Source organism: Canis lupus, chromosome 5 (genome assembly GCF_048164855.1).
Source record: "Canis lupus baileyi chromosome 5, mCanLup2.hap1, whole genome shotgun sequence".
NCBI classification, from domain to species: Eukaryota; Metazoa; Chordata; class Mammalia; order Carnivora; family Canidae; genus Canis; species Canis lupus.
Window position 1 is genome coordinate 37,489,538 of NC_132842.1, and position 27,066 is coordinate 37,516,603.

General features: G+C 56.5%; 1 protein-coding gene across 4 annotated transcripts; it reads right to left on the bottom strand.

Moving 5' to 3' along the window:
• Positions 1–26,471, bottom strand: PCDH1 (protocadherin 1). Of its 4 annotated transcripts, XM_072826262.1 has the most exons (6): positions 25,896–26,084; positions 16,766–17,613; positions 11,649–13,844; positions 6,233–6,452; positions 5,237–5,275; positions 1–4,043 (listed from the first exon to the last, which is right to left on the bottom strand). In XM_072826262.1, the coding sequence occupies exons 1-5, from the start codon at positions 25,933–25,935 to the stop codon at positions 5,250–5,252; spliced, it is 3,330 nt and encodes a 1,109-aa protein (XP_072682363.1). In that variant the 5' UTR covers positions 25,936–26,084; the 3' UTR covers positions 1–4,043; positions 5,237–5,249. The 4 variants fall into 4 exon arrangements, with proteins under 4 accessions (XP_072682363.1, XP_072682362.1, XP_072682360.1 ...); XM_072826261.1 differs by lacking the exons at positions 5,237–5,275; positions 25,896–26,084 and adding an exon at positions 26,453–26,471; XM_072826259.1 differs by lacking the exon at positions 5,237–5,275 and having other exon boundaries at positions 25,896–26,046.
• Between the last annotated feature and the right edge of the window lie 595 nt (positions 26,472–27,066).

The window sequence follows — 27,066 nt, forward strand, 5'->3', positions numbered from 1 at the left end:
TCCGGTTTTCACACTTTTATTGTAAAGCTCGGGAATAATTACACGGGTCTTCCATTGACAGCTCAGCAAACAAACCGGAAACGAACCGAACCGGAGAGGGGAGGGGCGGTGCCTGCGCATGCTCGCGGCGGGGGAGGGGCGGTCAGAGAAAGAGAAAGACAGAGACGGAAATCATTACAAATCAACGGGATTGTGCTCGCAGCGCCGGGGGCGGGGCGGGGGAGTAAGGGCGGGGCGGGGGCCCTTCCCGGGAGGAGCGAGGCGGTGGGAAGTGGCACGAACCAAGAGAAACACGACCCCAGTGTGGGCACCCACGAGCCCCAAACCCCCCTCCCCGAACCCCACCCCCCAACACACGAGAGAGACACGGCCCCCCTCCCCACTCCGAAAACCCGAGGAGACACAGTCTCCCTCTCCCCACGGGCAGACACAGCCGCCCGGGGACCCCAAGGGCGAGGCAGAGTCCCCCCTCCCAGAGAAGTCCCACGCGGAGGCGCCCCCTAAGAGACTTTCTCATGGCCAGCAGAAGCCTTCCCAACACCAGGAGACAGCCCACGCCCAAGGAAGAAATGGCTCCAGAGGCCGGATCCTCGGGAGAGAGGTATCGCAGGGCCTCCAGGAGAAAAGACAACTCGGAGCTGCCCAGTCTCATCCCAAAGTGCTGCAGGTCAGAGACACCCCCAGAGGAGAGATGCAGGGAGGGTCAGGAATATCCCTTCCCAGACATGCTTCAGAGATAGCCCCCTTCCCTGGGAAGAGAGATGGCCCAAGACTGACATGCCTTAAGTACTCCCAGGAACCCTGGGAGGAAAACAGGCTCCCCAGAGAGCCTGGGTAGGGGGGAGACATGCTCCCATGGTCCCCGGAGGGAATACATGTCCCTCCAGAGACTCCCAAAGGGAGAGATAGGGCCTAGGGAGCCCCCAGAGGTGAGAGATGCCCCAGAGACCCTCCCCCGGGGATGTGAGACACGCTTCAGGGACCCCCGGAAATATGTCCCCATATACCCTCCCCCTACCAAGAGACATGCTCTGAAGTAGGGGGTTGGGAACCAACTAGGTCCCCTCTAGGAAGACACTGACTGGGTCAGGCTGGGTTTGGGGGGGGGGGGTCTCCCCTGGCCAAATGTCGTCTATTTGTACATAAAACTGTACGCGACACAAGGCATTGGGGAAGGACTTCACAGACCTAGGACCAACAGGGGTGGTCCCCAGTGCTGTCACCTATCCCCTGCCCACCTTTGGTTTCTCCTCGAGTGCCCAGGTGGTGACAGACTCAGTGCCCTGACCCCAACCAGGGGGCTGGGACTCTGCCTTTGCCTGTGGGAAGGGCTCCTCTGTGCTTCTCAGCCCTCCCAGCCATCTGGGCTACCCCCTTCCTTCTGGCTTCTCCATTGTGCAAAATGCTCCTCTGCCCTTCCACTCAGTGCTCAGGAGTCTCCAAGACCAGGGCAGGGTACCCAGGCCACCAGGGGCTTCCAGGGGAGTCCAGTGACTCCAGGAATGCCTCCTGTCTGGACCACCCTCTCCACCAAGCAAATGGGCCTCATACAATCTTCTTGCCAGAATCCTGACCTCCAGGACCCAGACAGCCCTTGAGGCCACTGCCCCACCAGCTGGGCACCTCATGTTACCAACTCTACCACTATTGCACCTGCCCTGTTTGTGCAGGGGGAAGGGGGCTGTTTCTTTATCAAGCCCCTGGCCCACTTCTGGGCCTCCCCCAGGGAAAGGAGCCTTTGGCCAACCCCCAGACCTGGTTGCTGCTACCTCAGCCCACTCTACCCTCTGCCCTCAATAGAAGGGCTGTGTATGCTGAGGCTACCAGCCTAACAATGCTCTCCTTCCCAGCACTGTTACCCCAAGCCAAGGTAGGGGCAAGGAGCAGAGAATAGGGTGATTCTTCAGGCCCCTAGCTTTCCCGAGGTGCAGTGGGGTCTCTGGGGTTACAGGAGTCAAGACCCCAGCAGCACAGCTCCCAAAGGCACCAGACGACCCAGCAGCCTGTACCCACCCCACCCACCCTTGGGCCGGCCCCCAAGCTTAGACTAAGTCAAGCAAGGGCCATACCCTGAGTCTCCAGCCTCCCAGCCTGGGCCCCTGGGGAGCTGGAGAGGTATGGGCCAAGGCAGTGGGGGTTTCTGGAAGGAAGAGGGACTGAGGCTTTGAGATGGCCACAGTGGGAGATGAGGGCTCTACAGGATGCCCCTCACACCCTGGCCCCCTGAGGTGCAGAAAGCAATCCCACCTCATCATGGCTGACTAGGCTTCTCTGCCCCCCAATCTCCCCACCCCCTCCCCCAGGGGACCCCTGACCCTGGCAAAGGGAAGCCCAACTGGAAGAAGGGGGCCTGGAGCCCAGGGTGCCCTGAGGCAGCGCTTCCCACCCCCTGAGATCAAGGCAATGGTGGTTTTACAGGCTGACGGGTCAGTCATGGCAGGGGCTGGGGGGGGGGGGCAGGGAGGGGGCAGGGTGCAGGTTCCCCCTGTTGGAGGCAGCAACCAGCCACCCCTTGAGCAAACCTTCCTGCTCCCAACTCACCCAACCAGGCCAGAGGCACAGTCATCCCACCCCTGTCCAGCTGCCCCCCCACAGCCTCAGGGCCCCTCTGTGATGCTCATCTGGATGTGGGGGGGCCAGCCTGAGCGGGGATCCCCCCAACCCAGGGCACAGCGCAACAGTTCCAAAAAAATAGAGATTTGTATTTTTAAAAAAAATTAAATAAAAGCCCAGCTCTGCTGATAGGCGAATGTTACCCCCATCCCCACCCTCACCCACCCATTGTTTCCCTGGCCTGCACCCCCATCCCACTACGGCCCCAGGGGTATTTACAACATGGAACAGTAGAGGCCTGGGGTGGGGGGCACTGCGGCAGGAGGGAGGGGGCACAGGGTAGCCTCCCCCCCCCCAGAGGGGTCCCCCAAGACAACACAACATCAACAAGAAAAGTTGCAAATCAGGCAGAAATGGGGACATCATTCCAAGGTCCTTATATACAGACACTGCATGACCAGCAGGGAAGGAGGTGCCTGGATGGGATCAGGCATGGGCATGTGGCAGGCAGGTGGGCCAGCCCAGGAGCAGTGTAGGAAGACATGGCCTCCACCCCACTCCCACCCCCATCCCCACCCCACCTTTGGTAACAAAAGCCCTTCAGGGAGCCCCTGGCGGTCAAGAGTTTCCTCTGGGAGTTCCCAGGGAGAGGGGCTCCCCGGCTCAGCCCTGAAGCAGGGCTGGAATGGGGACATCCTGTCTCCACCCTGGTCGGCCATGTGGGAAACGATGAGTTAAAAGTGTGTTGCCCACCCTTGACTCCACCATCTGCCCGAGGTGAGGGGGCGTTCCCCTGAAGTGGAGGGAAGGGAGCCTAGTCATTGTGGAGGAGCCCTCTTGGGCACCAGCTTGGGGGAGCCCCATAAAGGGGAAGAAGGGCTCCCAGGGGCTGGGGCTGGGGGATGAAGTGAGGAGAGAGAACCTGGACCCTGCTTGGGGGAAGGGCCTACGTGGTCATGAGGCCAGTACTCACCCCAACCTGGGGCCCTGGCTGGGAAGTCCACACTGGAGGGGTCAGGAGCAGGACCCTGGAATGGGCCCATCTGGGACCTGGCCGGTGGCTGGGAGGGGCAAGGCCACCGACCAGGAGGGGGCTCACAGGTAGATCTCGCGCTTGGCTGTCTGGGCAGACGCCGGTGTGGCTGCAGGTGGGAAGTCCGAGGTCTGGGTCAGGGGGATTTCCTCCAAGGTGGCCGAGTCCTTGCAGGAATCATGGCTACTGTGGGAGAAGGCACTGTAGGAGGGCAGGAGGCGCACAGGGGCCGTTTTGGTGTTCCGGTCTTCCGGGGGGCTGGGGCTGCCGGCGCCCACAGGCTCCTGCCCTCCTCGGTCCTGGTAAGGCACGAAGGTGGAGAGTTTGAGGGCGCTGCTCTTGGTCCGGCGGCTGGGAGATGACTGGCCAGGCATCCAGCATGTGTCGGAGTGGCCAAACTCGCTGCACTCCTGGGTACATGTGCCTGTCATAGCAACGTCAGGCAAAGGGCGCAGGTCTGCAGGACAGAATGGGGAGGACAGTCTTCAGGCAGAGTAACATCACAAAGCTCCACTCCATGGCTTCCCACAGGCACCTACGCCCTGCCTCGAACAGGGGTGCACGCCCCTTTTGCCCACTGAGTTCACAGGCACACACACCCGCAAATAGACACTCTCCCACCATCCACCGCAGGCTCTTCTCTCTCTCTCATACAATTTATCCTTAAATAGATGTGTTTCTCCATCCTCAGCCACCCTCCAGCTCGCCTATCAACACACCCACCAAATCTTCCCTCAGACAGGTGCACAAACACACAACCCATCTACACACTCCCTCATCTATCTCCAGTCAGGCTTAAACAAGCAAGTCTATCCTTAGGGATAAGGAAACCCCCATCCTCATTTAAGGGCACAATATCTCCATTTGTCTGTCTGTCTGTCAGTCGTGCACACTCACACACTCACTCACACACACACATACACACACATGCCTATCCTCAGATTAGGTATGGACACACAAATCTATACTGGGCATCTCCATCCTCAGATAAAGGTTGGGCACATACTTTCCTTCTGAACCCCCTCAAGCCTCACCGTGCTCCCAGCTGTCCTGGAACCCACCCTAACCCAGCATGGTGAGGCCTTGCTTGAAAGCCAGGGAGAAGGGAGCTTCTGTGTGGGGAGTTCACATAGAAGCACACACCCACATACTCATAAGCACACTCATGCAACCCCTCCCCACCTCACTCCAGCCCCCTATGCCAACCACCACCCTTGGTCTAGTCCCGGCTCCCTGCCCAGAACACCCACGGGAACAGGAGTTGGCCGCCTGACATCAGTAGCCGGTGTGGTTGCTGGGCAGCGGGGGGTCTCCATGGGAACGGCTGGGCCATGAGCACTTCCTGTCATGGTTGCCCCGTCTGCCCTCGCTCAGGGACAGTACCAGGCGGTGACCCTCCCTGAGGGACATGACTGAGCAGCACTGCCTGGGTCAGAGGCTCCCCGGGTCCCACCCACCCTGGCTTGGCCTCCTGCCAGTGCAAGGTGAGGAGGGGACAGCGCTGTCATTAACCCTCAAAGCACCAAGGCTCTTCAGCTCAGAGTTGAGGGACCCAGCTTGGCACCAAGCAGAGCAAGGGCGCTGGGTGGGCGGGGCTGGGTGCTGGGCCAAATCCCCCAGACCCCAGACCCCAGAGCAGCCCCCACATACCTGGCACTCCACCTCAGGGCCTGCTCCGGCCAGCCGGCTCTGCGCGGGCACAAAAAGGACGAGATGGGCATGAGAGAGAGCACGGAGGGGCAGGGTGGGGCGGAGGGCACTCGGAGACCTAGGGCCTGGGCTGTCAGACAAGGGCCCTGGGCCTGACGGCTGGGTGTGGGACGTCGCAGCGTTTTTGGGGGGGTCAGTTTGGACTGAGGGAGGGGACAAGACCCGACAGGACAGCTCCAAGCGGGAGAGTCTTTCAGTCCCAAGGGGAACCTTTTTGAGTCTCCTCCTCCAGCGGCTATCACGGATGCCCTCACACACACAAGCATACGTACTACGCACACACACACATTTTGACAGCACATTCACTGTCCATTCCCGCACTGACCTCTGCTCTGGCCCAGACGTCCCTTCTGCCATCACCTTCAAACCCTTCGCAGACCAGCCTTTCCCCTCCCGAGACCTCCCACTCCCTTTCCTCAGCCAGACCCTCTCCGGCTCCTCCCCTCAGGGGAGTGGCATACCCTTTCCAGAGCTCCTCACAGAGGAGCTGGACTCTTGAATCCAGGGTCCCCTCTCTTTTCTCAAGGCCCTCTGACCCCATAAAGGGACCCCCCCATTCCCTCAAGTTTCCCTCACCACCGCCTGAGCCCCTGGCCACTCCTCTCCTAGGCCCCGTTCAGGAAGGCAGTATGATGTGGTGCTGAAGGCAAGGTCTCTGAAGTCAGAGAAGCCTGGGTCTGAATCCCTCCCAGCTCTGTCACTTCCCACATGTTACTTTGGGTAAGTGACTTAACCTCTCTGAGCCTCACATGCTTGCACTGTAAAGAGAACAGTGAAGTTCTCACATCAGAGTCGTGAGGATTAAATGAACGTATAGCTCAAAGTACTCAGCACAGTGAGTACTGCTGAACACATGGAAGACATTGTTGAGGTCTCCTCACCATGCTCAGCTGCTACCCATTCCCAGGGGGCCCTGACCATGCTCATACTCCTCACCGTTCTCGGGGTGCTCCATCTCTCCTATGCTGCCATCAGGGGTGGTGCGTTCATAGTGATCCTCAGGCAGAGCCAGGGGACCGAGTCGGGGTCCCGAGGATGACTTGCTGGATGGCGTCTCAGACTCCTCCAGGCCACTGTCATAGTAACTGTGCTGGGATGGGTCCTGCAGCTCTTGGGCCTGACTGGTGGCGGAGAAGGTGACGCGGCGGTGAGGTAACTGCAAGGAGAAGGAGGGTCACTGCTGGCAGGCCAGCCTGCCCCAGAGGCCCACCACCACAGTGATCTCCACCCCCAGCCTGGCCCACCCCAGAGCTCCTGGTCCCCCAGGCCTCAGCAGCGACTGAGAAGAGGCCCAGCTCCCTAGCACAGCAGAGCCCCCAAGGAAGCACAGACCCCGATGGAGGACTGCCCCTTAATTGGGACAGGATAGCCAAGACTACACGCAGCAAGTCCCACCACAGCACAGGCCCCAGTGTTATTATAGCCCCCAGGCCACCACAATAAGCCTAACCCAGTACAACCACTCTCACAGCACAGCTTCCCAGTATTGGCATAGCCTTTAATTCCAGAACAGCCCACACCAGAATAGCACAATACCAGCCAACTCCCCTAATTCCAGCATAGCCTTCAATCACAAGCAAGCTTCCAATTTCTAGAACAGCTTCCTTAAAGCAGTATGAACTTCTCATTCCAAAACAGCTCACCAATACCAAAACAGTTCCCTAATTTCCAAATAGCACCCCTGAACTTCAGCTCCTCACCTGTCTCATTGCTCTTTGACTTCCCATTGCCTCCATCTAAATGAGATCCCAATGTCTTTCTGATCCTCTGTTCCTACCCCTGCAGTCATGCTGTAGGCAACCTCAGGACTCCCTGCTGCGTCCCCTCCCACTGGCGGGGGGCGGGGGCTTTGTCCCCACTGCATCCCCTTCCAGAGAGGCCTGGGAGAGGAGAATGGTGGGAGGGAGGGAAGAAGGAAAGGGAGCCCGTTGAGAAACCAGGGCCCTTTGGGGGTGGGGAAGCAGAACAATGGAAACTCCCCCATCCTCCAGATCAGGAAGCAGAGTATTAACTGTAGAGGGCAGGGCCCAAGAGGACCTGGGCAGAGGGGGAGGGGTCTGGCATCCATCAGGAATTAGGAAGGCTGGCCTCAAATGGAGACTCCTTCTAGCAAATAGGAAGGAGCTTCTGGGAGGGGACAGGCTTGGACTGGATGTTGGCGTAGGGGCGGTAGAACTGTGCAGGCTGCTCCCAGCCAGCAGCCCCACATGCCTGCTATGGGTTAACGATCCTCCCAGGAACCTGGCAACCTCAGCTTGGCACTTGGCACAACCAACCAGTCACCCAAACGCCCACCTGGGACTGTCACTGATTTTCCTGTCATCCAGAAATTAGGAGTGGTGGAGAGTGTAGACACAGGGTCCCCTGGAAGCCAGGAGTGGGAGCAGCTCAGGCCAAGGCCCTGCTGCTGCTAAGACTCCAGCCTCCCTCCAAGCCTCTAAGACTTCACAGGTGCTTTGTCTTTACTCTAAAACCCTCAATAGGAGTTTATCAAGAAGGCCACGAGAGGAGATCCTGGGTTTGCAGACCCATTCTCCTGGTACCTCCTGATCCATCACAGTCTTCATTCCATTCAAGGCAGCTGGGGTGGGGGAGGCTGTCAGGACGAGGAGCTCTTAAGCTGTTGGGAAGGCGGCTCAGAACTGCCTTTCCATCTTGGCTCCCATCTCATCTTCAGGAATAGGCAGCCCTTCTTGGGATCTGTGTTGTGATCCAAAACACCACAGGGTCTGGGTGATGACAGACAAGATCCCCCAAATTGACCTGTGGGTGGGATGTTGTAAAGGGGCATCACCCCCCTGGTCGAAGTGAACAGTCTCCAGGAAGGGTCTGTGAGTCACCGGCCAATCTGGTTGTCAGGGGCTTCTCTTTGCAGTTTTCTCCAAGATGATATAGCCAGCAGTCCTCCCTCCTTAAAAAACCTACACCTGGTAATTCAAAGCTTCAATCCTGCCTACTAGGTGTGTCACTTGGTCCCTTTTGCCTATGATTTTCTTTTTCTATAAAATGGAGGGTTGGGGCATGCTCAACCCTAAACATTCCCTATACATCTATCACTATCAAATCTTAAAAGGCCTAGATCCAAAATCTCTCTGATGCTAGTCCTGAAGTTCTAGACATTTGCTGGGTATTTCCTATTAGCTGTCCTTACTGGCCCTTCAGATTCAACAAGTCTGAAACCCAATTCTTCTTTTTCTTCAATCAGTTTTTGCATGGACAATGATTTCGTCACTATGCCATCACCCAGACACAGATCATGTCCACCTGGGAATGCTGGTAGCTGTGATACTCATTGCCCATCCCTACAGTATATCCAATTATCCTTTGAGTCCTAGAGGTCATTTCTCCCTAAGTTTAGCCAAATCCATCCATCCATTGTCTCCACTGCCACCATCCTAGTCCAGACCTCAGAGTTTCAATCCTGTACCTTCACCTCTACCCCCTTTATACCCACCATACACTCTGGTGAATTTTTTAAAACTCAGTTCATCCAAAACTCATGAGCGCTCATTGCATTCCGCATTAAAGAACTTTTGGCAAGGCATCTGTGTACTCCACAACCTCCAGCTCTTCCTCTCTTGTCTCTCTGCTCCCTCCTGTGCCCTCCACTCTAGCCCTAATACTTACTCCCCTTTCTGCCCTCTCCCTGTCCTCCACTTGGCCATGCTCACTCCTGCCTCAGGAGCTGGCTCACTTGGTTGAACCTCCTGCCCAAGTCCTGCTCATCACTGAAGAGCTGGCTCAAGTTCAACATTTTCCTTCCAGGAGCCCACTCCCATGACCTATGCAGGTTTTCCCATTCCCATACTGTGTTCCTCAGAGAGAGGGAGGGGGCACTGTGGTCAGATACATTTGGAAAACCCAGAGTTTCACAAAAGGTTAGCAGGCCCCTCTTTCTTCAGGCCTCGCAGAGGTTTTAATAGGCCCATGTGATTGTACGTCCCCTACTCCCTACACTGACTTAATCGTGGGACCCCTCTTGTGCAGCATTATGGCTAACAGCAGACTCTGGAGATCAGATTTCCTGATGCTTTGTGTGTGAATTCTGACTCCACCGCTAACCAGTTTTCACTTCTGGAAAATGAGCGTTAATGACTTATGTCACAAAGAGTTATGAGCATCGAATGAGCTAATTCACATAAAGTGCTGAGTATGGTACAATGCACCTCATGTAAAGATTTAAAAAAAAAAAAAGGAAGCACCTAGCAGCAGAAGGAATAGTGGAGCAGCAAGCTGGGGAAAGCTTCACTACGGCACTTCCTGCTCCATGGTCAAGATGCTCAAATGTGTCATCTTTTCACTCCTATGTCTTGTATGTACATGACCACTTCCCCTCAGGGTCTAGTACCATGCTGATCTCACAGGAGAAGCGTGGCCTATGTGTTTTGATGACGACAATGGTGTTGTGGTTTGGTTGTGTCTGAATGTTGGGAAGACATGTTCAATGTGGCTCCACGGATGTGTTGGGTTGCAGCTGAGGAAGAGATAATCCCTCAGACCCTGGGAAAGAAAAGATGAAGAGGCTAAAGGAATAGAAGAGCGACCTGGCGGTAGCAAGGATGAGAACAAGAGAAGAGAGAATGGTAGGTCAGGAGTTGCTGGCTGTCCCCCTAGAGATGCTTATTTGTCCAGGAGAGATGAGACGTGACTAGATTTCCCTTGCCATACCCCATTCCTCAAAGCCCCCAGGTGTGTTTATTTTGGGGGTACTCCCAGGGCACTGGGGAGTTTGTGGATGGAATCAGAGTAGAGTGCTGGTGCCTTGGACCTCCTGGGAGTGTCTCAAGCCTCTTTAGTTGTCATGGAGACATGTTGCCTCTGGCCTCAGAGACTCCCCCGGGACCTGAGGCCCCTCACCCAGGCTGTAGCCCCAGTGCCCGTCAGGCACAGCCAGAGACAGGGCAGACCCAGGAGAGCAAGAAGTGAGAGACGGAGAGAGAGAGAGAGAGAGTGTGTGTGAGTGAGAGCCAGCAGCCCAAGGTGGTCAGAGCAAGATGCTGAAGGAAGGGAAGGGAGGAAGGGCAGGACTAGGGGACCTCAGCCTCGGTCGGAAGGGAGCACCCTAAGAATGGGAATATAGAGCAGGCCAATCCAGAGAACCTGAAGATTCCCTCCCCTCTCCCTGGGCCCTCCCTCCCAGTAGCCCAGGCTGGTGATCATGGTGGGGACACACAGGGCAGGGCCCAGTAATTGTTGGGTATTGAGTGATGTTGAGATGAAGAAGCTGGGAAAGGGACTTTGGAAGATCTCATCCTGAGGGAAGGTGGCTCGTAGAATCAAGGGCTTCTCTGCCTTCACCTGAGGTGGGCAGGCTGCACTTCACCCTCACCCAGGTGTTCTGGCCTGAGTTCTGTCAGACGCTGCTCAGGTGAGCAGATTGGAAGGGTCAAGTCTCAAGCAGGGGACAAAGGGCAGGACCTGGGTGCAGCTCGCTTGGGTGCTCCTGCCCTTTCTCGGTGGAGGGGGTCATTCCTAGGGAGAAGGCTTCACAAGTATGGAGGGGACACATTGCCAGATGTGGGGGTAGATGGGACGATGGTAAATGAACATAGGGCTGGGGTAGAGAGCAGGTCTAGGAAGTGGGAAGGGGCAAAGAGAAGGGATGGGGAAATTGGGTAGGCACCTAAGGACAAAGGGCCATTTCCAGTCTCTCTCACTCCTTCTCTCAGTTCCAGGAAAATAAGAAACAAAAACTCCAAAAATAGAGAACTTTATTGTCAGGGAAAAGTGTTTGGGACTGGGGAAGGGGAGCCGGGGCCCAGCCCCAGAAGCCTGGGGTGGGGAAGAGGCTGACACAGCACACACAGGAGGCACAAATAGGGAGCCTCCCCCTCCCTGATAGAGTCCCTACCCAGTTACCCAATAGGACCCCAGGTTGCCCTGTTTCCCTTCTAGAGAAGCACCAATGGGTGGTCTCAGCTAGAGACCCAGGTTTGGAGAAGACTCTACTTCTTCACTTTCCTTCCCACCTTCTTGCCTCTGACCCTTCTGCTCACCTGCCCATCAGCCCCCACTGGCAAGACCCAGCAGCTGGTTTGGCATCTTGGGATCTGACAGTCACAGGCCTCTCCCTGTGGGGAGGGGGCAAGAATGCCACAGAGCACACCCTCCCTCAATTTTCACTCAGTCTAACCCTCCATGCCTGGGCGAGGAGGCAGGGTCATCATCAAGGCCCCAGCACCCCCAGATCCTCAGTCCCACCTCCCACCACTGGCTTGGGTCGGCCCCTCTAGGCTGGTGAGCCTGCAAGTTGGATACGCCTGCTTGGTCACTCCCATACCTCAGTCCAGATGGCCCCATGGTAGGGGTGGGGTAGGGGCCGGGGTGTGCTAAGCCGCAAGGGCTGGCCTACCTGCTTGCTGGGGTATTTGGGGGGGTTGGTGCGGTAGCTGTAGTCGGAGTACTGCTCAGAGCCCGTGGACGTGGTGTCACCAGTGCCCACAAATGTGTTTGCGGGTGGCAGGTCCTGCACCACCTGGTGCTTCTTGGAGGCCGAGGGTGACTGGGGCTGCAGCTGGATGGAAGGCAGTGGGGAGTTAGAGCGGTAGTGGCGGCCCAGATCAGGGCTGCCCGGTGGGTAGTTGAGGGGCAGGTGGATGCGGGGGCTATCTCCGGGGGCGTCGCTCATCAGATTGAACTTGAGGGATTTCTGCAGCCCGGCCTCGTCCTCATCTTCCACTGGCTTCACGGGCTTCGGGGACTTGCTCTTCTTGCCCTTGCTTTTGTTGCCCTTGGAGGCTTTGCTGCTGGGCTTGGGGGCATACAGGTCCTTGGTCTCCTTCTTACCGGCCTGGTAGCCACTCTTGGCCTCCCGCTGCCGGCAGTAGCGTACAAGCACTGCCAGGGCAATGAGCAAGGCCACAGCCACGACACCAGCCACCACACCGAAGAGGATGTTGCCACGTTGCTTGGAGCGCTCATATTCTGGATCCCCAGCAATGTCGATGTCCAGTGGCGTGTCCAGGCTGTGGCCCAGCAGGGTCTCCAGAAGCGTGCGGTTGGCCAGGGTCTCATTGACATAAAGGTGGACCAAGGCTGTGCCATAGCGCGGGGGCTTGCCACGGTCACTGACCTTTACCACGAGGCGGTGTAGCCCATGGTGGCGCCGCTCAATCTCCTTCTCAAGGGTGATGGCACCTGAGTGTGACCCAATCTGGAAGAGTCCGTAAGGGTTGCCACCAGCAATGCTGTAGGTCAACTCCGCATTGACACCAGAGTCAATGTCTTCAGCTGTCACCTGGCTGACCGTCTCACCAAGACGGGTCTGGGGGGTCAACAGCTGGTGAGAGGTGTTGGAAGGGGCAGTGATAAAGGGCGCGTTGTCATTCTCATCCAGCACATTGATGGTGACACCAACGTAAGCTGAGCGAGGTGGGACACCACCATCCACTGCCTTCAGCTGGAAGGTATAGGTGCTTTGATGTTCTCGATCAAAGCTCAGGCTGGAGAGGATGGTGCCCGTACCGTTTTGGATAACAAAGTCACCATTGTCCTGCTCCACCGTCAGCTGTACCCGGGCATTCTCCCCTTTGTCCCCATCAATGACAGTCACCATGCCCACTGGACTCAGCGCTGGCATGTTCTCCATCACCGAGAAGTTGTAGCCACTCAGCATAAACTTGGGGTCATTGTCATTGCAATCCAGAACATTGACAAGGACGGTGGCTGTGCCCTGCAGGCTGGGACTGCCCCGGTCAGCTGCCACCACTTTTAACTCATAACTGTCCCGCTGTTCCCGGTCAAGGGATGTCTTCACCCGGATCTCTCCAGTGTCAGGTGAGATGGTGAAGAGGCCCTTGGCAGCCGGCTCAGGCTCCAGAGAGTAAACCAGCTCGGCATTAGAGCCTGAGTCGGCATCGCTGGCAGTGACTTCAGCGACCACTTCACCCGGCTTGTTGTTTTCTGGGAAGGCGACCTCTGTGATGCTCTGTGTGAAGACAGGGGCATTGTCATTGACGTCCACCACCTGGACCTTGAGGGAGTTGGTGCTCGAGAGTGGGGGGTTGCCAGAGTCCACAGCTACAATCTCTATGGTATAGTCTTTGACCTTCTCGTAGTCGAGCGGAGTGGTGGTCTGAAGGAAGTATTTCTTTTTGCTGTCACTTCCTGTCTCACTGGCCTGGCGTAGCTGGAAGGGTACATCATTTGCCACCACACAGGTGACAGCTGCATTCTCTCCCTCATCTCGGTCAGATACCTGCACCAAGGCCACTGCTGTCTCCTCTGCCACATCCTCTGAGATATTGGCCATCCCATCTTGATGGGTCACCAGCCCTATGCCCCGGATCTCAATGGTGGGGGCATTGTCATTCATGTCCTTCACAGTCACTACCACTTGGGCACGGGCACTCTTGGGGTTGGTGCCTCGGTCCTTGGCGAGCACCGAGAAGCGCAGGGTACTTAGGTCCTCACGATCCACGGGGCCCTGTACAGTGATAAGTCCAGTGTTTCTGTCCAGTCGCAGGAGACGCCTCACCACCTCGGGCGCCTGGTGGAACGTGTAGTCAATCTCCGCGTTGGCACCTTGGTCCGAGTCGTTGGCCTTCACCTACAGGGTAGAAAAGGAAAACAAGGAAAACAGGGACGGGTTAGTCTGGGGATGGCAAAGTAAGGGACATGTGTGCTGCCTTGGCAATGAGCATGGCAGATACAATTTATCTAAAGTGACACCCTTTCCAAAAGCAGCACATAGACTGCCCTTTGCCCAAGCCTGACACTAGGGCACAGTACTGACCTCTTTCCCCGAGGAGGAAAGATGCAGCTGGCAAATCCTCAACAGTGTTACAAGTGACTAGTAGAGATGGGACAGGGCACAATTTAACTCCACTTACTGTTCCTGTGCTAGTGTGCCCAAGTATGGGGATGAGGATCCAGTTGCCAACTGGGGCAGCCTTTCCACTCAATTAAACTGGCCTTCAACCTATCTGAAGACCTGGAAAGGTATGAGGCACGTATATATGACATATATGTCTAATATGTGTGCGTGCACTTACATGTGTTCCGAGACTGGGATTACATGTTATTGTGTGAGAAGGCATGTGTTTATGCATGTGTGTGTCTGCTCATGAGTGGAGACCCACATGCCCACCTGGAGGCCACAGGTGAGGGGATTTCTTTTGAAAGCAGCCAGGTAGGGATCTGGGTCAGAAGGAGCCTACCAAGGCCACTGCTCTCTCAAACTGGGGAAACCTGTTTCAGCAGCTTCTTCCCTCCTGGTTGGCGCTGGCTAGGCACCAACTTGAGGAATCTGGGCGGCTGCGAGGGAGGGGTTGGTGGAGGCCACAGAGCCTGCTGGCAGCGGGCTGGGATCCCAGCATCAAACAATGAACTGTCTGTCCCTTTGCAGTGGGCACGCCCTCCCACGCCAATGCCGATGTACACTCGGCCCAAGTCTCTACAAACATGAGTGGTGATGGGGCAGCGGGAACCTGGTGGGAATGGCCATGAGGTACCACCGGTCAGGGAGACAGATGGTTGGAATTATGTCCCAGTCATGCAGAACGTGATGGCACTGGGGGTGGGGGAGCACGGTGGTAAATGGGGAGGACAGGACAGGTAAAATTTGGCAGAGTCTCCAGGGAGCACAGCAAAAGAGTCCTGGGTTCAAATCCCAGATGCACCCAGTTCCCAAGTAACTATGTGACCTTGGGCTAATTTCTCAACCACCACAAGCCTCAGTCTACAAGTGTATAATATGGGATAATAATAGAATCTATTTCATGGGGCTGGGGTGAGAATTAAGTGAGATAATACTTGTAAACATGTCTAACACTGCCTGGTATGTGGCAAGTGTTGCCTAAATAGCACTTATACCTCTTTTCATCCATCCATCCATCTGAAAATCAGTCTCTGAAAATCAGTGCTAACACAGTGCTGGGCACTGCATCTAGCGGAGTCTCAAACCACTGCTGGTCTCCTCTCTTTCCTGTTAGGAATAGGACTTCTTCACAGCGGAGACACCTGGGCAGAGGGCTTCCCAGCTATACCGGTCCCTGCTCACATCCTGTCAAAGCCAAACTCCGTTTCTTCTCATCACCTGCCCTATCCTCATTCTCTCTCTCTGTACATACCTTTTCACGATGATTCCCACTTCTCCCTGTCTCTAGACTGGTCACCCAGCTTCTTATCTATCTCTTACTGTCTTAGCTCCCTCTGTCTCTGTGACTCTTCATTTCTGTCCCTGTTTCCCTCCCAGTCTTGCTCAGCTCTTTCTGCCTCTTTCCAATCCTTCTTTTCTGCCCCTTCTCGAGCCCTGTCTCTGTCCCACTCTCCTGCTTCAGCCTCCTGGAATGGGGTGTAGCTGTTACACACATAGGCTTTGAAGCCAGACTACTGGATGTGGCCAGAGTGGGATGTGAACACATCAGCTGGGTGAGATCAGGCAAGTTTCCAAATCTCTGTGGGCTCAGTTTCCCATCGGTGAAATGGGGATAATGCTTACCTTGTACTGTGAGGATTACATGACATAATATGCATAATGTGTTCAGAACCGTGCCTGGCACCCAGGCTGTTATTATTCACCATCTCTGACTGTCTGTCTCCCTTTTATTCCTGAGTCTGTCTTCTATGTGTTCAAGTCCACCAGCCTCTAAAAAACTGCCTAAAACTCCTCCCCATGCCCCACTTCAATTTAAGGACATGGAATGAAGGGTTTCCCAGGACCATAACGGTGTACAGGGCAGGCTGATCCCTTCTCAGCTCCCTCACTTCAAAGACAGACAGCTTCAGCCCAGGGGGAAGGAGAAAGGAGCTGGGGCTGGCAGGAGGCCAGGGCTGAGATGACAGTGGGAGATACGCCCACCTGTCTGCAGGGACGCTTTCTTTGCTCCCTCCCAGGCCCTGGCCCCACCAAGCTGCCCAGCCCCTGAGGCGGTTCCCATGGAGAAGGGTGCTGAGAACTTCAGCAGAGTTAACCCCCCGCCCCCCGTGCCAGAGCACCCCATTCTCATAAGCACCCTGTGCCTAGGCAAGGAAGCTGGTGTACAGTCAGACATCTGAACACAGTTTTCTAGAGCTCTGAGGACTCACTTGGTTAAAATAATCTCATTTGACTGTTAGGAAGAGGCAAAGAAAGGCTCTGTCCTCTAGCTCAGGAAAATCTCATCTGGTTGGGAAGATATTCTCATCTCTAGAGAGATTGTTCTTGTTCTAACTTGGCTCACCCGGCTGGAGGATGAGCCAAGCCATTTGACTTGGGAGGGGGTTTCTCTTCTCAGGAGTTTCTCCAACTTCGGTCAATTTTGGGGATGGGGGCATTGCTATTCATATGCTATGTCACTCTCACTGAGTAGATTGATAGAGGAAAATTATATCACCTGCTGGGGTAGGAAGGTCTCACCAGATTGGGGCTGGGGAGAAGAGCTCTTACCACAGTATCCTGACAGTTCCCAGAGAAGGGAAGTCTCGCCAGGTTGGGTTGGGCTCCCATTTCTAAAGGTGGGAACCCTGACAGATGGAGGGACCTCTCACCTGGATGACCGAGTGGCCTATGGGGCTGTTCTCAGACAGTTCAGCTTCGTAGGAAGGCCGTTCAAACTTGGGGGCGTTGTCATTGGTGTCAAGCACAGTGACTCGCAGCAGGGCACTGCTGGCACGTGGGGGGCTGCCACCATCCTGCACCTTGATGGTGAGGTCATAGGAATCCCAGCGCTCCCGGTCCAGGTTGCCCATCACGATGAGCTGTGGCTGCTTCCCCTCCTGGTCCTCTGCCACCTGAAGCCCAAATAGCTCCTGGGCCTCGGGCCCGGCCTGCAGCTCATAGGATGCCACACCGTTGGGGCCAGCATCACGGTCAGAGGCCACCGGGATGGGGAAGAGTGAGCCAATGTTGGTGTTCTCCGGGATGGGTAGCGTGATGACTGGTGAGGCAAAGTTGGGTGTGTTGTCATTGATGTCCTGTACCTCTATCTGGCCCTCTAACAGCCGGGGACTGCCATTCTGCACGAGGTCCGTAATAGACACCTCAAACTCCAGGATGCAAGGCTCACCAGGGAGCTGGTTCTGGCATTCACGCAGCCCCTCGCGGTCGATAGAGGTCTCAGTGGTGAAGATGTCTCCCGTCTTGCCATCCACTCGCAGGTATGGGGCGCCTACCTCTAGTTTGTACAAGTGGCCCACATCTGGAAAGCCATAGTCAGCTGCGAGGCTCCCAATGAGGGTGTTGGGTGGCTGTTCCTCCGGTACTTTGTACACCACCCGAGTGGCATGACCGGGGGATGCAGCCAGCAGAAGCAGCAGTGCCAGCAGCAACCGTTGCCCGCTGGGGCCTGGGCTGGGCTTCAGGGGCCCCATCCTGGCAGTACCTAGAATCAGGAGGGCTGCAAGGAAAAGAGGCAAAATAGGAGGTCAGCTGGGAAGAGGAACCTGGTGCTGAGGGTTGCCCAATCCAGGCCCTGACTCTCCCTCCCTCTGCTACGTACACACTATCCCATGAAGAGAGCTCAGCCCCAGCCCAGAACCCTGATCCCAGAACCCAGAATCCTGAGTTTCACCCACAGCTGGGTGTAACAGCAGTGTCTGCTCCAGCTGGAGGAGCGGGTAAGGGCCCCGAACAGGTCTAGAGCAGCTCCCGCCCATGGAACGCCCTGACCCTCCTGACACTCCCTCCTCCCTGCTCTCTATTCTGTGCTTTGCCCAACACCTCCTTCTCACCAGCATCCTGCCTTAGTCACCCATGGTAATTACCCTGATACTGAGATATGGAGAGACAGCAAGTAGAAGGGAAAGGCCTTAAGCACCCCTCACATACATGGTAAAAAAGAGACACAAGCTCCCCTAATATTCCCCAGACCCCACACTGAGAGCCACTCAAGATGGTTGGAGGGAACAGAAAGACGTCTCGTTTCTCTTCCTTCTAAGAGGCCAGTCAGTATATGCGTATGAGATATGACATGTTCAGATCTCTCTTTTCTGACGATAATCACCCAGAGTGCCCAATGCCCCCACCACCAGCTTAAACTAGGCACCCATCAGGCCTGGAAACAGCTAGAGTTGAAGAGTGGGAATTAGCCACCTACCTCCCCCAAACACACATTGCCCCCAGCATAGCTCCCAGGACTCCTCCTCCTCCCTCTCTCCCCTGCTCCCACTAGGGGGAGGGAAGACACGGACAGTTGTGTGGAAAAAGAGTGTAGAGGTCAAGATTGGGGTCAAGGCTGTGGTCAGGGCTGACTAGCCCTGGAATTGGCATTGGGAGCTGCCCCAGCCTGTCCTTAGCAACTGCGAGCCCAGCAGGTCTAACTGGGACAGAGCTGCCAATGACACTACCAGCTTTGTCCTGACCACTCCCCTCCAAGCTCTGCTCACAGTCTCTCAGTAAACATCTGGCTCCTATTTAACCCCTCTCTGTACAAACATCTGGCCCCTATTTCATACCTGGCCCCTCCCTCTTTGAATGGTCCAGTCCTATCTCTGACCTGCTCCTCCGTGCCCACCCCCAAATCCTTTCAATTGGAGCCCTGTATGCCATAGCCAACCATAAGCTGCAACCCCATCACCCCAATAACCCACTTCTGCCTATCGCCCCCTCCCCCCAGCTTTGAGGCTGTGCATTTACAGACCCTAGCCACACCTGCTACTGTCCCAGTCTTGACCCCTTCCTCCTCTCCAACAAAACCATGGCCAGCCCCTGTATTCTTTTTTTTTTTTTTTTTTTTTTTTTTTTTTTTCAGCCCCTGTATTCTAATCCAAAGTCAGGCCCAGCAATTTCAGCAGAGGGCTCAGGTTCGCTTTCTTTTCCCCACCTCCCCACTTGCACCTGAAATACCTGCCTCCCACCTTGAAATCCTAGCTATCCTTGTCATAGACCACACCTACCCCACTTAAGGCAGGCTCTACTCCCCCCACCCCCGGCCCCTCCAAGCCTTCCCAGGCCTCTCCAGCCCATGGTGACCTCTCCTTTCTCCAACTCACAGCCACTATTGTCTGCCCCAATCCCGAGGCAATGAATCACTGAGCTACCTTGGACCCCGCCCGCCCGACTGTGTTGTTCAACCCCAGTACTATGTACCTATTCCTGTGTTCTCTGGCTCTCCTGGCAAACGCCAGACTTCCTGAAGGTAGGGCCAGACTCCCTACCCTCATTCCCTTGCCTCAACCTATGCGTATTCACAAAGCTGGCCACCACGCATTCGATAAACGTTTACTGTGCACTTACAATGTGCTAGGCTCTGTTCTGGGCACTGGGACACAGCGGCATCCAAGATTGACTCAATCTGCTATCCTGGAGCTCACAACAGTTCTAACTCAATGACTATTTGTCATTTCTCTTTGGTTGTAGTCATTTGGCACATGTAAGGAATCAGGGTGGAGAAGACATCAGACAGTCTGAGGAGAACCCCAGCTGTCCATTTCCTGGCTGCTGAGCAGGAGGAAATGATTTAGGGCCACAGTTTCCTTATCTGGAAAATGGGAATAACACCACCTAAATGTCCTAGGAAGTTTGAGATCATGTGGGCTAAATGCCTAGCACACAATAAGTACTCAACAAATGCTCCCTCAAAGTACTTACAACTGTAGTTACGTAGCCATTGGGGAAATAATTTGTCAATTGTCTTTGTCGAGACTGAGTAGAGAACAGGAGAGCCTCTGTTTTGTTTGTTCCTACAACCTCAGGACCCTGCCCTGGACCTGGCACACAGTAGGCACTCAGTAAGAGCCTCTGAATAACTATTTTAGTTCCTAGAGTTAGCCTATCCTAGCACTTTCTGGGTGGTCACTGCTTATTCCCTTGCCCAATTCCATTACTCTATCAAAGAACCTACTGGGGTTAAATTTAATCCTCTGTTCAGGTCCATAAGCTCTCAGCAAATGCTCATTGAATGCAGATTCCTTACACTGAGTCAAACACTTTGCCTCTTTCAAACACTTCACCTCTTTCACATAGCATTCCCAAACCACACCTCCTCCCTGGTCACTCCTTGGCAGTAAAGTACTCAACGTATATGAGGCTGTTATCAGATTAGTGCTTGTTCCTAGTTGCAATCTTAATCACTTTAAAGGAAGGCGGAATTTAGCTAATGCTTCTTTTGGATCCACCCTCCAGCCACTTTCCATCTACCGACATGGACTGGGCACAAGGCTCGTTTTACTTTCAAGCTCCCAACCCAACACACTCCCAGAGGACTGTCTCCAAAGAACCAAAGAACCTCATTCCTTTCTGGGTACCTTAGCCTGCCTCCCGCCCCCCGCTTTGGCACACATACAGCGGATCATCCTGCACACCAATTCCTTGCATAAGTCTTGGCAGGGTGGGGGTTATGGGAATTACTCTAAACGTGACACGGAAGGAGAAATACGGCAGTGACTGTTTGCCTCACTTAGTCTCTCCAGAACAGGGATTCTAAACCTTTTTAGATCACAGCCCTCTTTATGAATTTTATGAAACTACTGTACAGGTTTTTCTAAGAAAAATGAATGCTCACAAATTTTGGCTATAAATTCAGAGATCTGTTGTCTGACAGAGTCAGGGTGACTTTGATTTGTAGCAGCTCTGAAGTGCTACAGAGTACGCCCTTCCTTCCCCCTCTCAGGGTCACAACCCAGGGCTCTAACCCCTCAGGCCTACCAGGTAGCACAGACACTGTAAGACCCTCACCCCACCCCCACACATTCTTTTTCTGTCTCACACATTCACCCTGTCACCCTTAGGAGATATCTTATCTCCAACCATCATAGTCAGAAAAGGATTATGGTATACAACTTCTGAGTTGGAAAGAGAACCACAGAAATATCTAAAGCCAGGAAGGTATGGGGAAAAGGATGTTTCTGGGAGGTAGGAATTTGGGGAACATGGGTTTGGAGGGGTGGCTACTCAGAGAGAGGGCAAGAGTTGAAGAAGGTTTAAGGCATCTGGGAAGTTCCTTTAAAATGAGTATTATCAGCAACCCCCACCAGGAATTCTGATTCTGGGGGAGGGACTTGGAGAATCCTCCAGGCAGTAGAGTGGAAGCAACAGGATGCACCATGAGGGAACTATGATCTCTGAGATGTACTAGGTCCTTGGATTTAAGAAAGAAGTGCAAATTCTCCTGCCACCTTTACCACCATCATCGCTGTCATCATCATCATCATCCCAGCCAACATGCTCCATTCACATACATTATCCCATCTAATCCTCCCCACCCTCTGAAACAGGTACTTTATTATCACACCACTCTCCATTGTACAGATGATAAAATTGAGGCTCAGAAAGAATCACGAACTGTCTCAGGTCACGGGAGTAGTAAGCAGAGTCAAGATTTGAGAAATAAGAATGCCTCTTCACATCCATAGGGCTAGGGGAAAGGCTGGATGCAGGGGAAGGAAAATCAACAGAAATCACAGAAGATAGACTATGTTGGCTGAGTAGTGACCCCCACCCCCACCCTGGGCTGCCAAACTTGCCAGGCAAGGAAAGAAAGAAAGAAAGAAGGCTTGGGGTTCAAGGACTGAAAAACCCCAAGCCTCCCAGCCTGTAGCTGTCTTCCCCCTATTCCCACCCCCAGAGGTCCTAGGGATGCAGGGACAGAGTCAGAGGAGCCAGGAGCAGCAGTGAGGCAGCCGTTTCTCAGCCCTGCCCCCACCATCCCTGAACTTTGCCCAGGTGGTTGGTTATTGAGTCATTAGTTCCAGGGGACAGCTTTTGAAGTGATTGGTGTTTTATCTGCCCTTGCCCAGGCCCTGGCTGCCTTCCTAGCAAGGGTGTCCCCACCTCTGCCCAGTGACATAGGCACCCAGGACCCTGAGAAGCAGAGCTACAGCATACACAGTGACTCATTCTTCTCAGGCCTGAGGAGAGCAGTGAGGTATGAGGGAGCAGAGTCCAGGGAAAGCCAATCTGTGTCAACATGTTGGGGGGTGGGGAGGATAGCAATGAGGGTTCACCTGGAACCTTTATTTCCAGCGCCCCGGGAGACCAGGGCCCACTTTCTGCTGAATGCTAAAACGCCCAGAGGCAGCCATCAGTGTCCCAGTGACCAAGTCAGCTGTGACCCCCGACACTTACCCCTGCACTGTTACACAACAACCACTGCCACCGGGGGCACACAAATCAAAGGACAAAGCCAACCTCTGCGAGAGAGAGAGAGAGAGAGAGAGAGAGAGAGAGAGAGAGAGAGAGAGAGAGAGAGAAAGAGAGAGAGAGAAGGGTAAGCCTTAGCGGGGCTGTGTGGGGTGGAGCTGTTCAGAGGCTTCCCACAGTGAACAAGTGCACAGCTCTCAGCTCCTCTCCCCTCTCTTTCACAGCCCTCTATTAGCCTCTGCAGGGCTTCCAGGCACCTGCATTCTTGAGTCAGATTGTCGGGGTTCAAACCCTTGCTCCACCACTTCCTAGCCATGTGACCTCGGCCAGGTGACTTCACCTTTCTGAACCTATCTGAACCTATTTCCATATTGTGAAATGGAAATAATAAATTTTGCCTCTTGGAAGTTATTTGGGAGATGAGATCTGTTGCATTAAAATCTGGGATCCCTGGGTGGCGCAGAGGTTTGGCGCCCGCCTTTGGCCCAGGGTGCGATCCTGGAGACCCAGGATCGAATCCCACATCGGGCTCCCGGTGCATGGAGCCTGCTTCTCCCTCTGCCTATGTCTCTGCCTCTCTCTCTTTCTCTCTCTGTGACTATCATAAATAAATAAAAATTAAAAAAAATTAAAAAAAATCTATTATACTGTAAAGGATATATATATATATAACTGAATAGAGCATTTTATTTCCAGCACCAGGCACACAGTAGGTATTCACTGGCTCAGTAAATAAATGAACCCATCTCCTGCTAGTTGGGAAGACCTATGAAGACAAGTTTGGTGTTTATCTTGCCAATACACTGCATCCTCAACCACCCACTATGGGCCCTGGCAGATACAGATAGCAGGTGCTCAATACATTGTTGAAAGAATCTCACTCTGCAGCACCAGCTACCCTTGTTCACAGGAGGGGCAGCCCTAACCATAGGAGAAGGGCCTCCTCCATCTCCGACCCCCATCCCAAGGCCCTCTCCTGGTGCTTCCACCCCTTTTCTCCCAGCAGTGAGCTCACCATCTCTCTCTCTCTAGCCCAGATCCCCTGACCAAGTAGCCACAGCAGCAGCCCCTCTGCTGGCAAGATGCCAGACCAGCAAGACATCCTCTTCCAGCTGAAGTCCCTCTCTGAACCGGGTTAGCAGAGAGAGGGGAAACAACGCTGCTAGAACTGAAACTACATCTCTTCCGCTACCACACTACCCCTGCCTATCTCGGAGGCCCTTCTCGGCCCTGACCCCTGATTCCACTCCATGCCCTGGTCTAGTTGTAAGCACAGATTTCAATTCTCCTAGACCTCCACATCAAGAAAGTAGCCCCCATCTCCAGACTGTCACAAACACCTGAGCGCGCTCTTTCTTGGCAGCTACCGAAGGTTGGCCCAGAGCGGGTAATGAAAGGCTCCCTCGGTCTTCCGATGTCCCGGACTCCGTCGCCGCCGGGGCAGCCCCGTCTACACCGCTGCGGTCACCGGGCGCTCCCCCGCACACACCCGGAGCGCGGGCGTCTCCTCCCAGAGGACGCAGCTGTGTTGGGGGCGGCTGGGGGTGGGGTGGGGACGGCTGTTCCTCCACCATCCCCGGACTCGGGCGGCCCCACCCCCACCCCAGCGACACGGGGCCTTCGGGAGCTCAAGGCGAGGCGGGGGCCCCTTGCGCCCCCTGCCCGAGGGGCCGCCGCGGGGAATCTCTACTCCTCCGCACCTCGGGCCTCTGCCTGGGGTCCCCGGCCAGCCGGCGTCGGCGGGAGGCGAACAGCGGGCGCCGGGAGGGGGCGGGGAGGGAGCCGGCGCCCGAATCACAAAGCGCGGCGAGCCGGGCCGGGTGGGGACTCTCTCCCGAAACGGACCCTCTCACGGCAAGTGGAAACGGGTCTTTGCCCCGCGCTCAATCCTCAGAGACCTCAACGCTGCACCGACTATTTCCAGCAAGAAGAAACAGTCGCCAATCACCGCCGGGGAAACTGAGGCCAGAAGTCTGGGCTCCCGAGGGTAGCCGAGTCCATCTTGCCCACCAGTTTTGCTCCTGCGCGAGCCGCGATCTCCCTTCGGGCCCCAGGGTCTTGCCCGCGCGTACTGCTCCGGCCTGCAGCCTGCAGCCGGCAGCCGGCGGAGGGGGCGTCCAGGTGTGAGAGGGACACAGGTGTGCGAGACCCAGGTGTGCTGGGGACCCAGGTGGCTCGCAGAACGCAGCTAAATGGCCCGAAGAGGGTCGCAAACACTGCCCCAGGCTTGCACCCTCTGCAAAGGGACCTAGGGCCTTGAAGCCCGGGGGAGCCGGGATGGCGCGGCCTGCCAGTCCAGCCTGTTCCGGGAATACCCGGCCGGCCGGCCCGGAGTGGGGGCGGGGAGGCGCAGGCGGGGAAGCCGGTCTGGGCAGCCCCCAGGGTTCCCGGGTGCTGATATTCACAATAACAATGTCGTGATTAAGATGAAGGGGCGCCAGGGGCTCGCCGACAGCCCCGCGGCTTCCCAGGACGGAATCCGGCCTCCGGCCTCCGGCCTCCGAGGGAGAGAGACTGAGCGTGTGTTTGTGTGTATAGGCTGCAAGGTGTAATGTGACACTGTTGGTGTAAGGTGTGTGTGAAACCCAGTGTTAAGATGCGTGAAGCCGTGGATTCTGGGTTTGCACCCGTGAGGCGCCGCTGTAGATTCTACTTTCTGTGTTAGGGTGTGTGCTGTCAAGGCGTGTGCTGAGACACCGGGGTTGTGTTTGTGTGGGTGCAGTGGAGGAGGGGAAGCGAGACCAGTGTTGTGTATCTATGTTCTGGCCAAGGAGTGGGTAACATAATTGATGTTAGGGTGTGTTCCTTAAAGGAATATGTATGTGCTAGGTTAGGTTTTGAGTGTTCGTCAGGCGCACTGTGTCCGTGACACTCATACTCGAGGGCACGGGATTGTGTGTGTCCATGTCGCCGAATGTCACACCCGGTTGTGCCCTGGTGCTCTCTTATGGCCATGGGTTGTGTGTCCGTGCTGCTGAGCGTGCAGACGCTGAAGCGGATTCTGAGCTAGCGACGGGGCCCCAGCGGGCGCTGGTGTGCGGGAGGTATGTCGGTGTGCACATATGTACGGATGTATGTATGCGTGTACGTATGTCCGTGGTCCGGCCCTCCGCGTGCCCGCGGGGAGCTGGAAGCGCCCGAGGGAGCGGAGCTGGTCGCCCAACAAGTGTGTGTGTGTGTGTGTGCGTGTGCGTGTGCGTGTGGTGTCTGAGGGTCCTCGCCTGCTTCGTCCTCCGGGAGCCCCCTCCCCCTCAAGCTGGGGACTGCGCGCCTCCCCCAACCACCTCCATTCGGCGCGCTCCTGGAGTCCCCCCATTCCCCGCGGCTCCAAACGCGCAGGGGTGCGGGACGCAGGGGCACAGGTCCGGCTCAGCACCCCTCTCCTCGCCCCGCGCTCGCCGCGGACTTCGGAGGCCGGAGTGTCCCGACCTCAGCCCCCGGGTCGGGGCTCCCAGCCGCCCCCGCCTCAGCCCCGGCGCGCTGAGCACCGCCCGGGCCCCCGTGGCCTCGCGCCGCTGAGCCCCCCTCCCGCAGCTCCCGCCGGCTATGGCCGCTCCCGACCGGGAGCCGCCGCCGCCTCCACCGCCACCGGATCCTTACCCGCCTCGGGGCAGCGCGGGCCGCCGGCCCCGCTGTCCATGAGCCGCCACCGGCCCCGGCCCGGGCTGCGGCTCGCACCGCGGGGGCTGGCGCTGCGGTTCAGGCTCCGGCTCCGGCTGGCTCCGGGCACGGCAGCCCCGGCGGCTTCGCGTCCGCGCCGCGCTCCCGCTGCCCGAATGTGTGAGGCGGCGGCGGCGGCGGCGGCGGCGGCAGCGGCGGCGGCGGCGGCGGCGGCGGCGGAGCCAGCAGCGAGCGGAGCGCACAGCCCGGCCCGCCCCCTCCCTCCCCCTCCCTCCCGGCCCGCCCGCCCGCCTCCCCGCCCTCCCCCCCCCCCCCGGCCGGGAGGTGGAGCTCGGGACCGTTCTGGTCCCTCTGGGAGGGGACCCCGAGCACCGCTCCCCAAAGCCACGACCCCCCTCCGCTGTCTCCTCCCTACCCGGGACCCGAATACACAGCGCGTCCCCTCCCTGGCTCTTCGCGGTGCCGAATCCCACCCGAGCCCCCAGCTGGGACCGCCTGCATTCCGCTCCCAACCTCGCTCAACACCTGTCCCCTACCCCGCCTCCCGGGAAGCCGGGGCAGGGGAAATGTTTTCCCCAGTGCCTTCTTCCCTGGAGGGCATCTGCTTCTCCACGTCCGCCTTCTTCCCACGCAGACCCCCGGAGCACCCGGCGTGGCCCTCCCTCCGCGCTGCGCTCCGGGGAAGTCCGCCCCTCCCCCTCTGGCCGAAGCCGCAGAGCGGTCAGCCCCGGTGGCCGCAGCGCGCCGTGGGGGTGGGGCTGTGGAGGGGACCTTGGGAGGAGGAGGGGAGGGGACCCGAGGGCTCTTCTAGAATGAAGGTGGGGGGAATATACGAGAGTGGGAATGAGGTGACACTCCAGGGCTCAGGCTTTTCGAGGGTCCCCCGTCACCTGCCCCCAGGGTGGGATGGGCTGCGGCCTCACATATTTACCGGTGACATACACACATTCACGGACTCACACGGGCCCCTGCCCCACGAGGCCGCGCAGTGTCACGGCCTGTGTCACACGCCCTCACAGTGCCACACGCTCCCTGTCACACTCACACTCACCGAGTCACACACGGTCTCACACGCAGCGTCTCACACGCTGGATTCTGTCCTCCCGCTCAGCTCTGGCTCTCTGGCTCCATCTAGAGGCCTCTGAGCGGC

Bases quoted from the DNA above. Each gene is read 5' to 3' on its own strand.
- PCDH1 (XM_072826259.1), bottom strand. From the start codon at position 25,935: ATGGACAGCGGGGCCGGCGGCCCGCGCTGCCCCGAGGCGG. The intron at 17,614-25,895 runs GTAAGGATCCGG...TTTTCCTTGCAG, and splicing joins CCCGCGCTGCCCCGAGGCGG to CCCTCCTGATTCTAGGTACT. The intron at 4,044-6,232 runs GTGAGGAGTATG...TCTGTCCTGCAG, and splicing joins GATGGAGCACCCCGAGAACG to ACCTGCGCCCTTTGCCTGAC.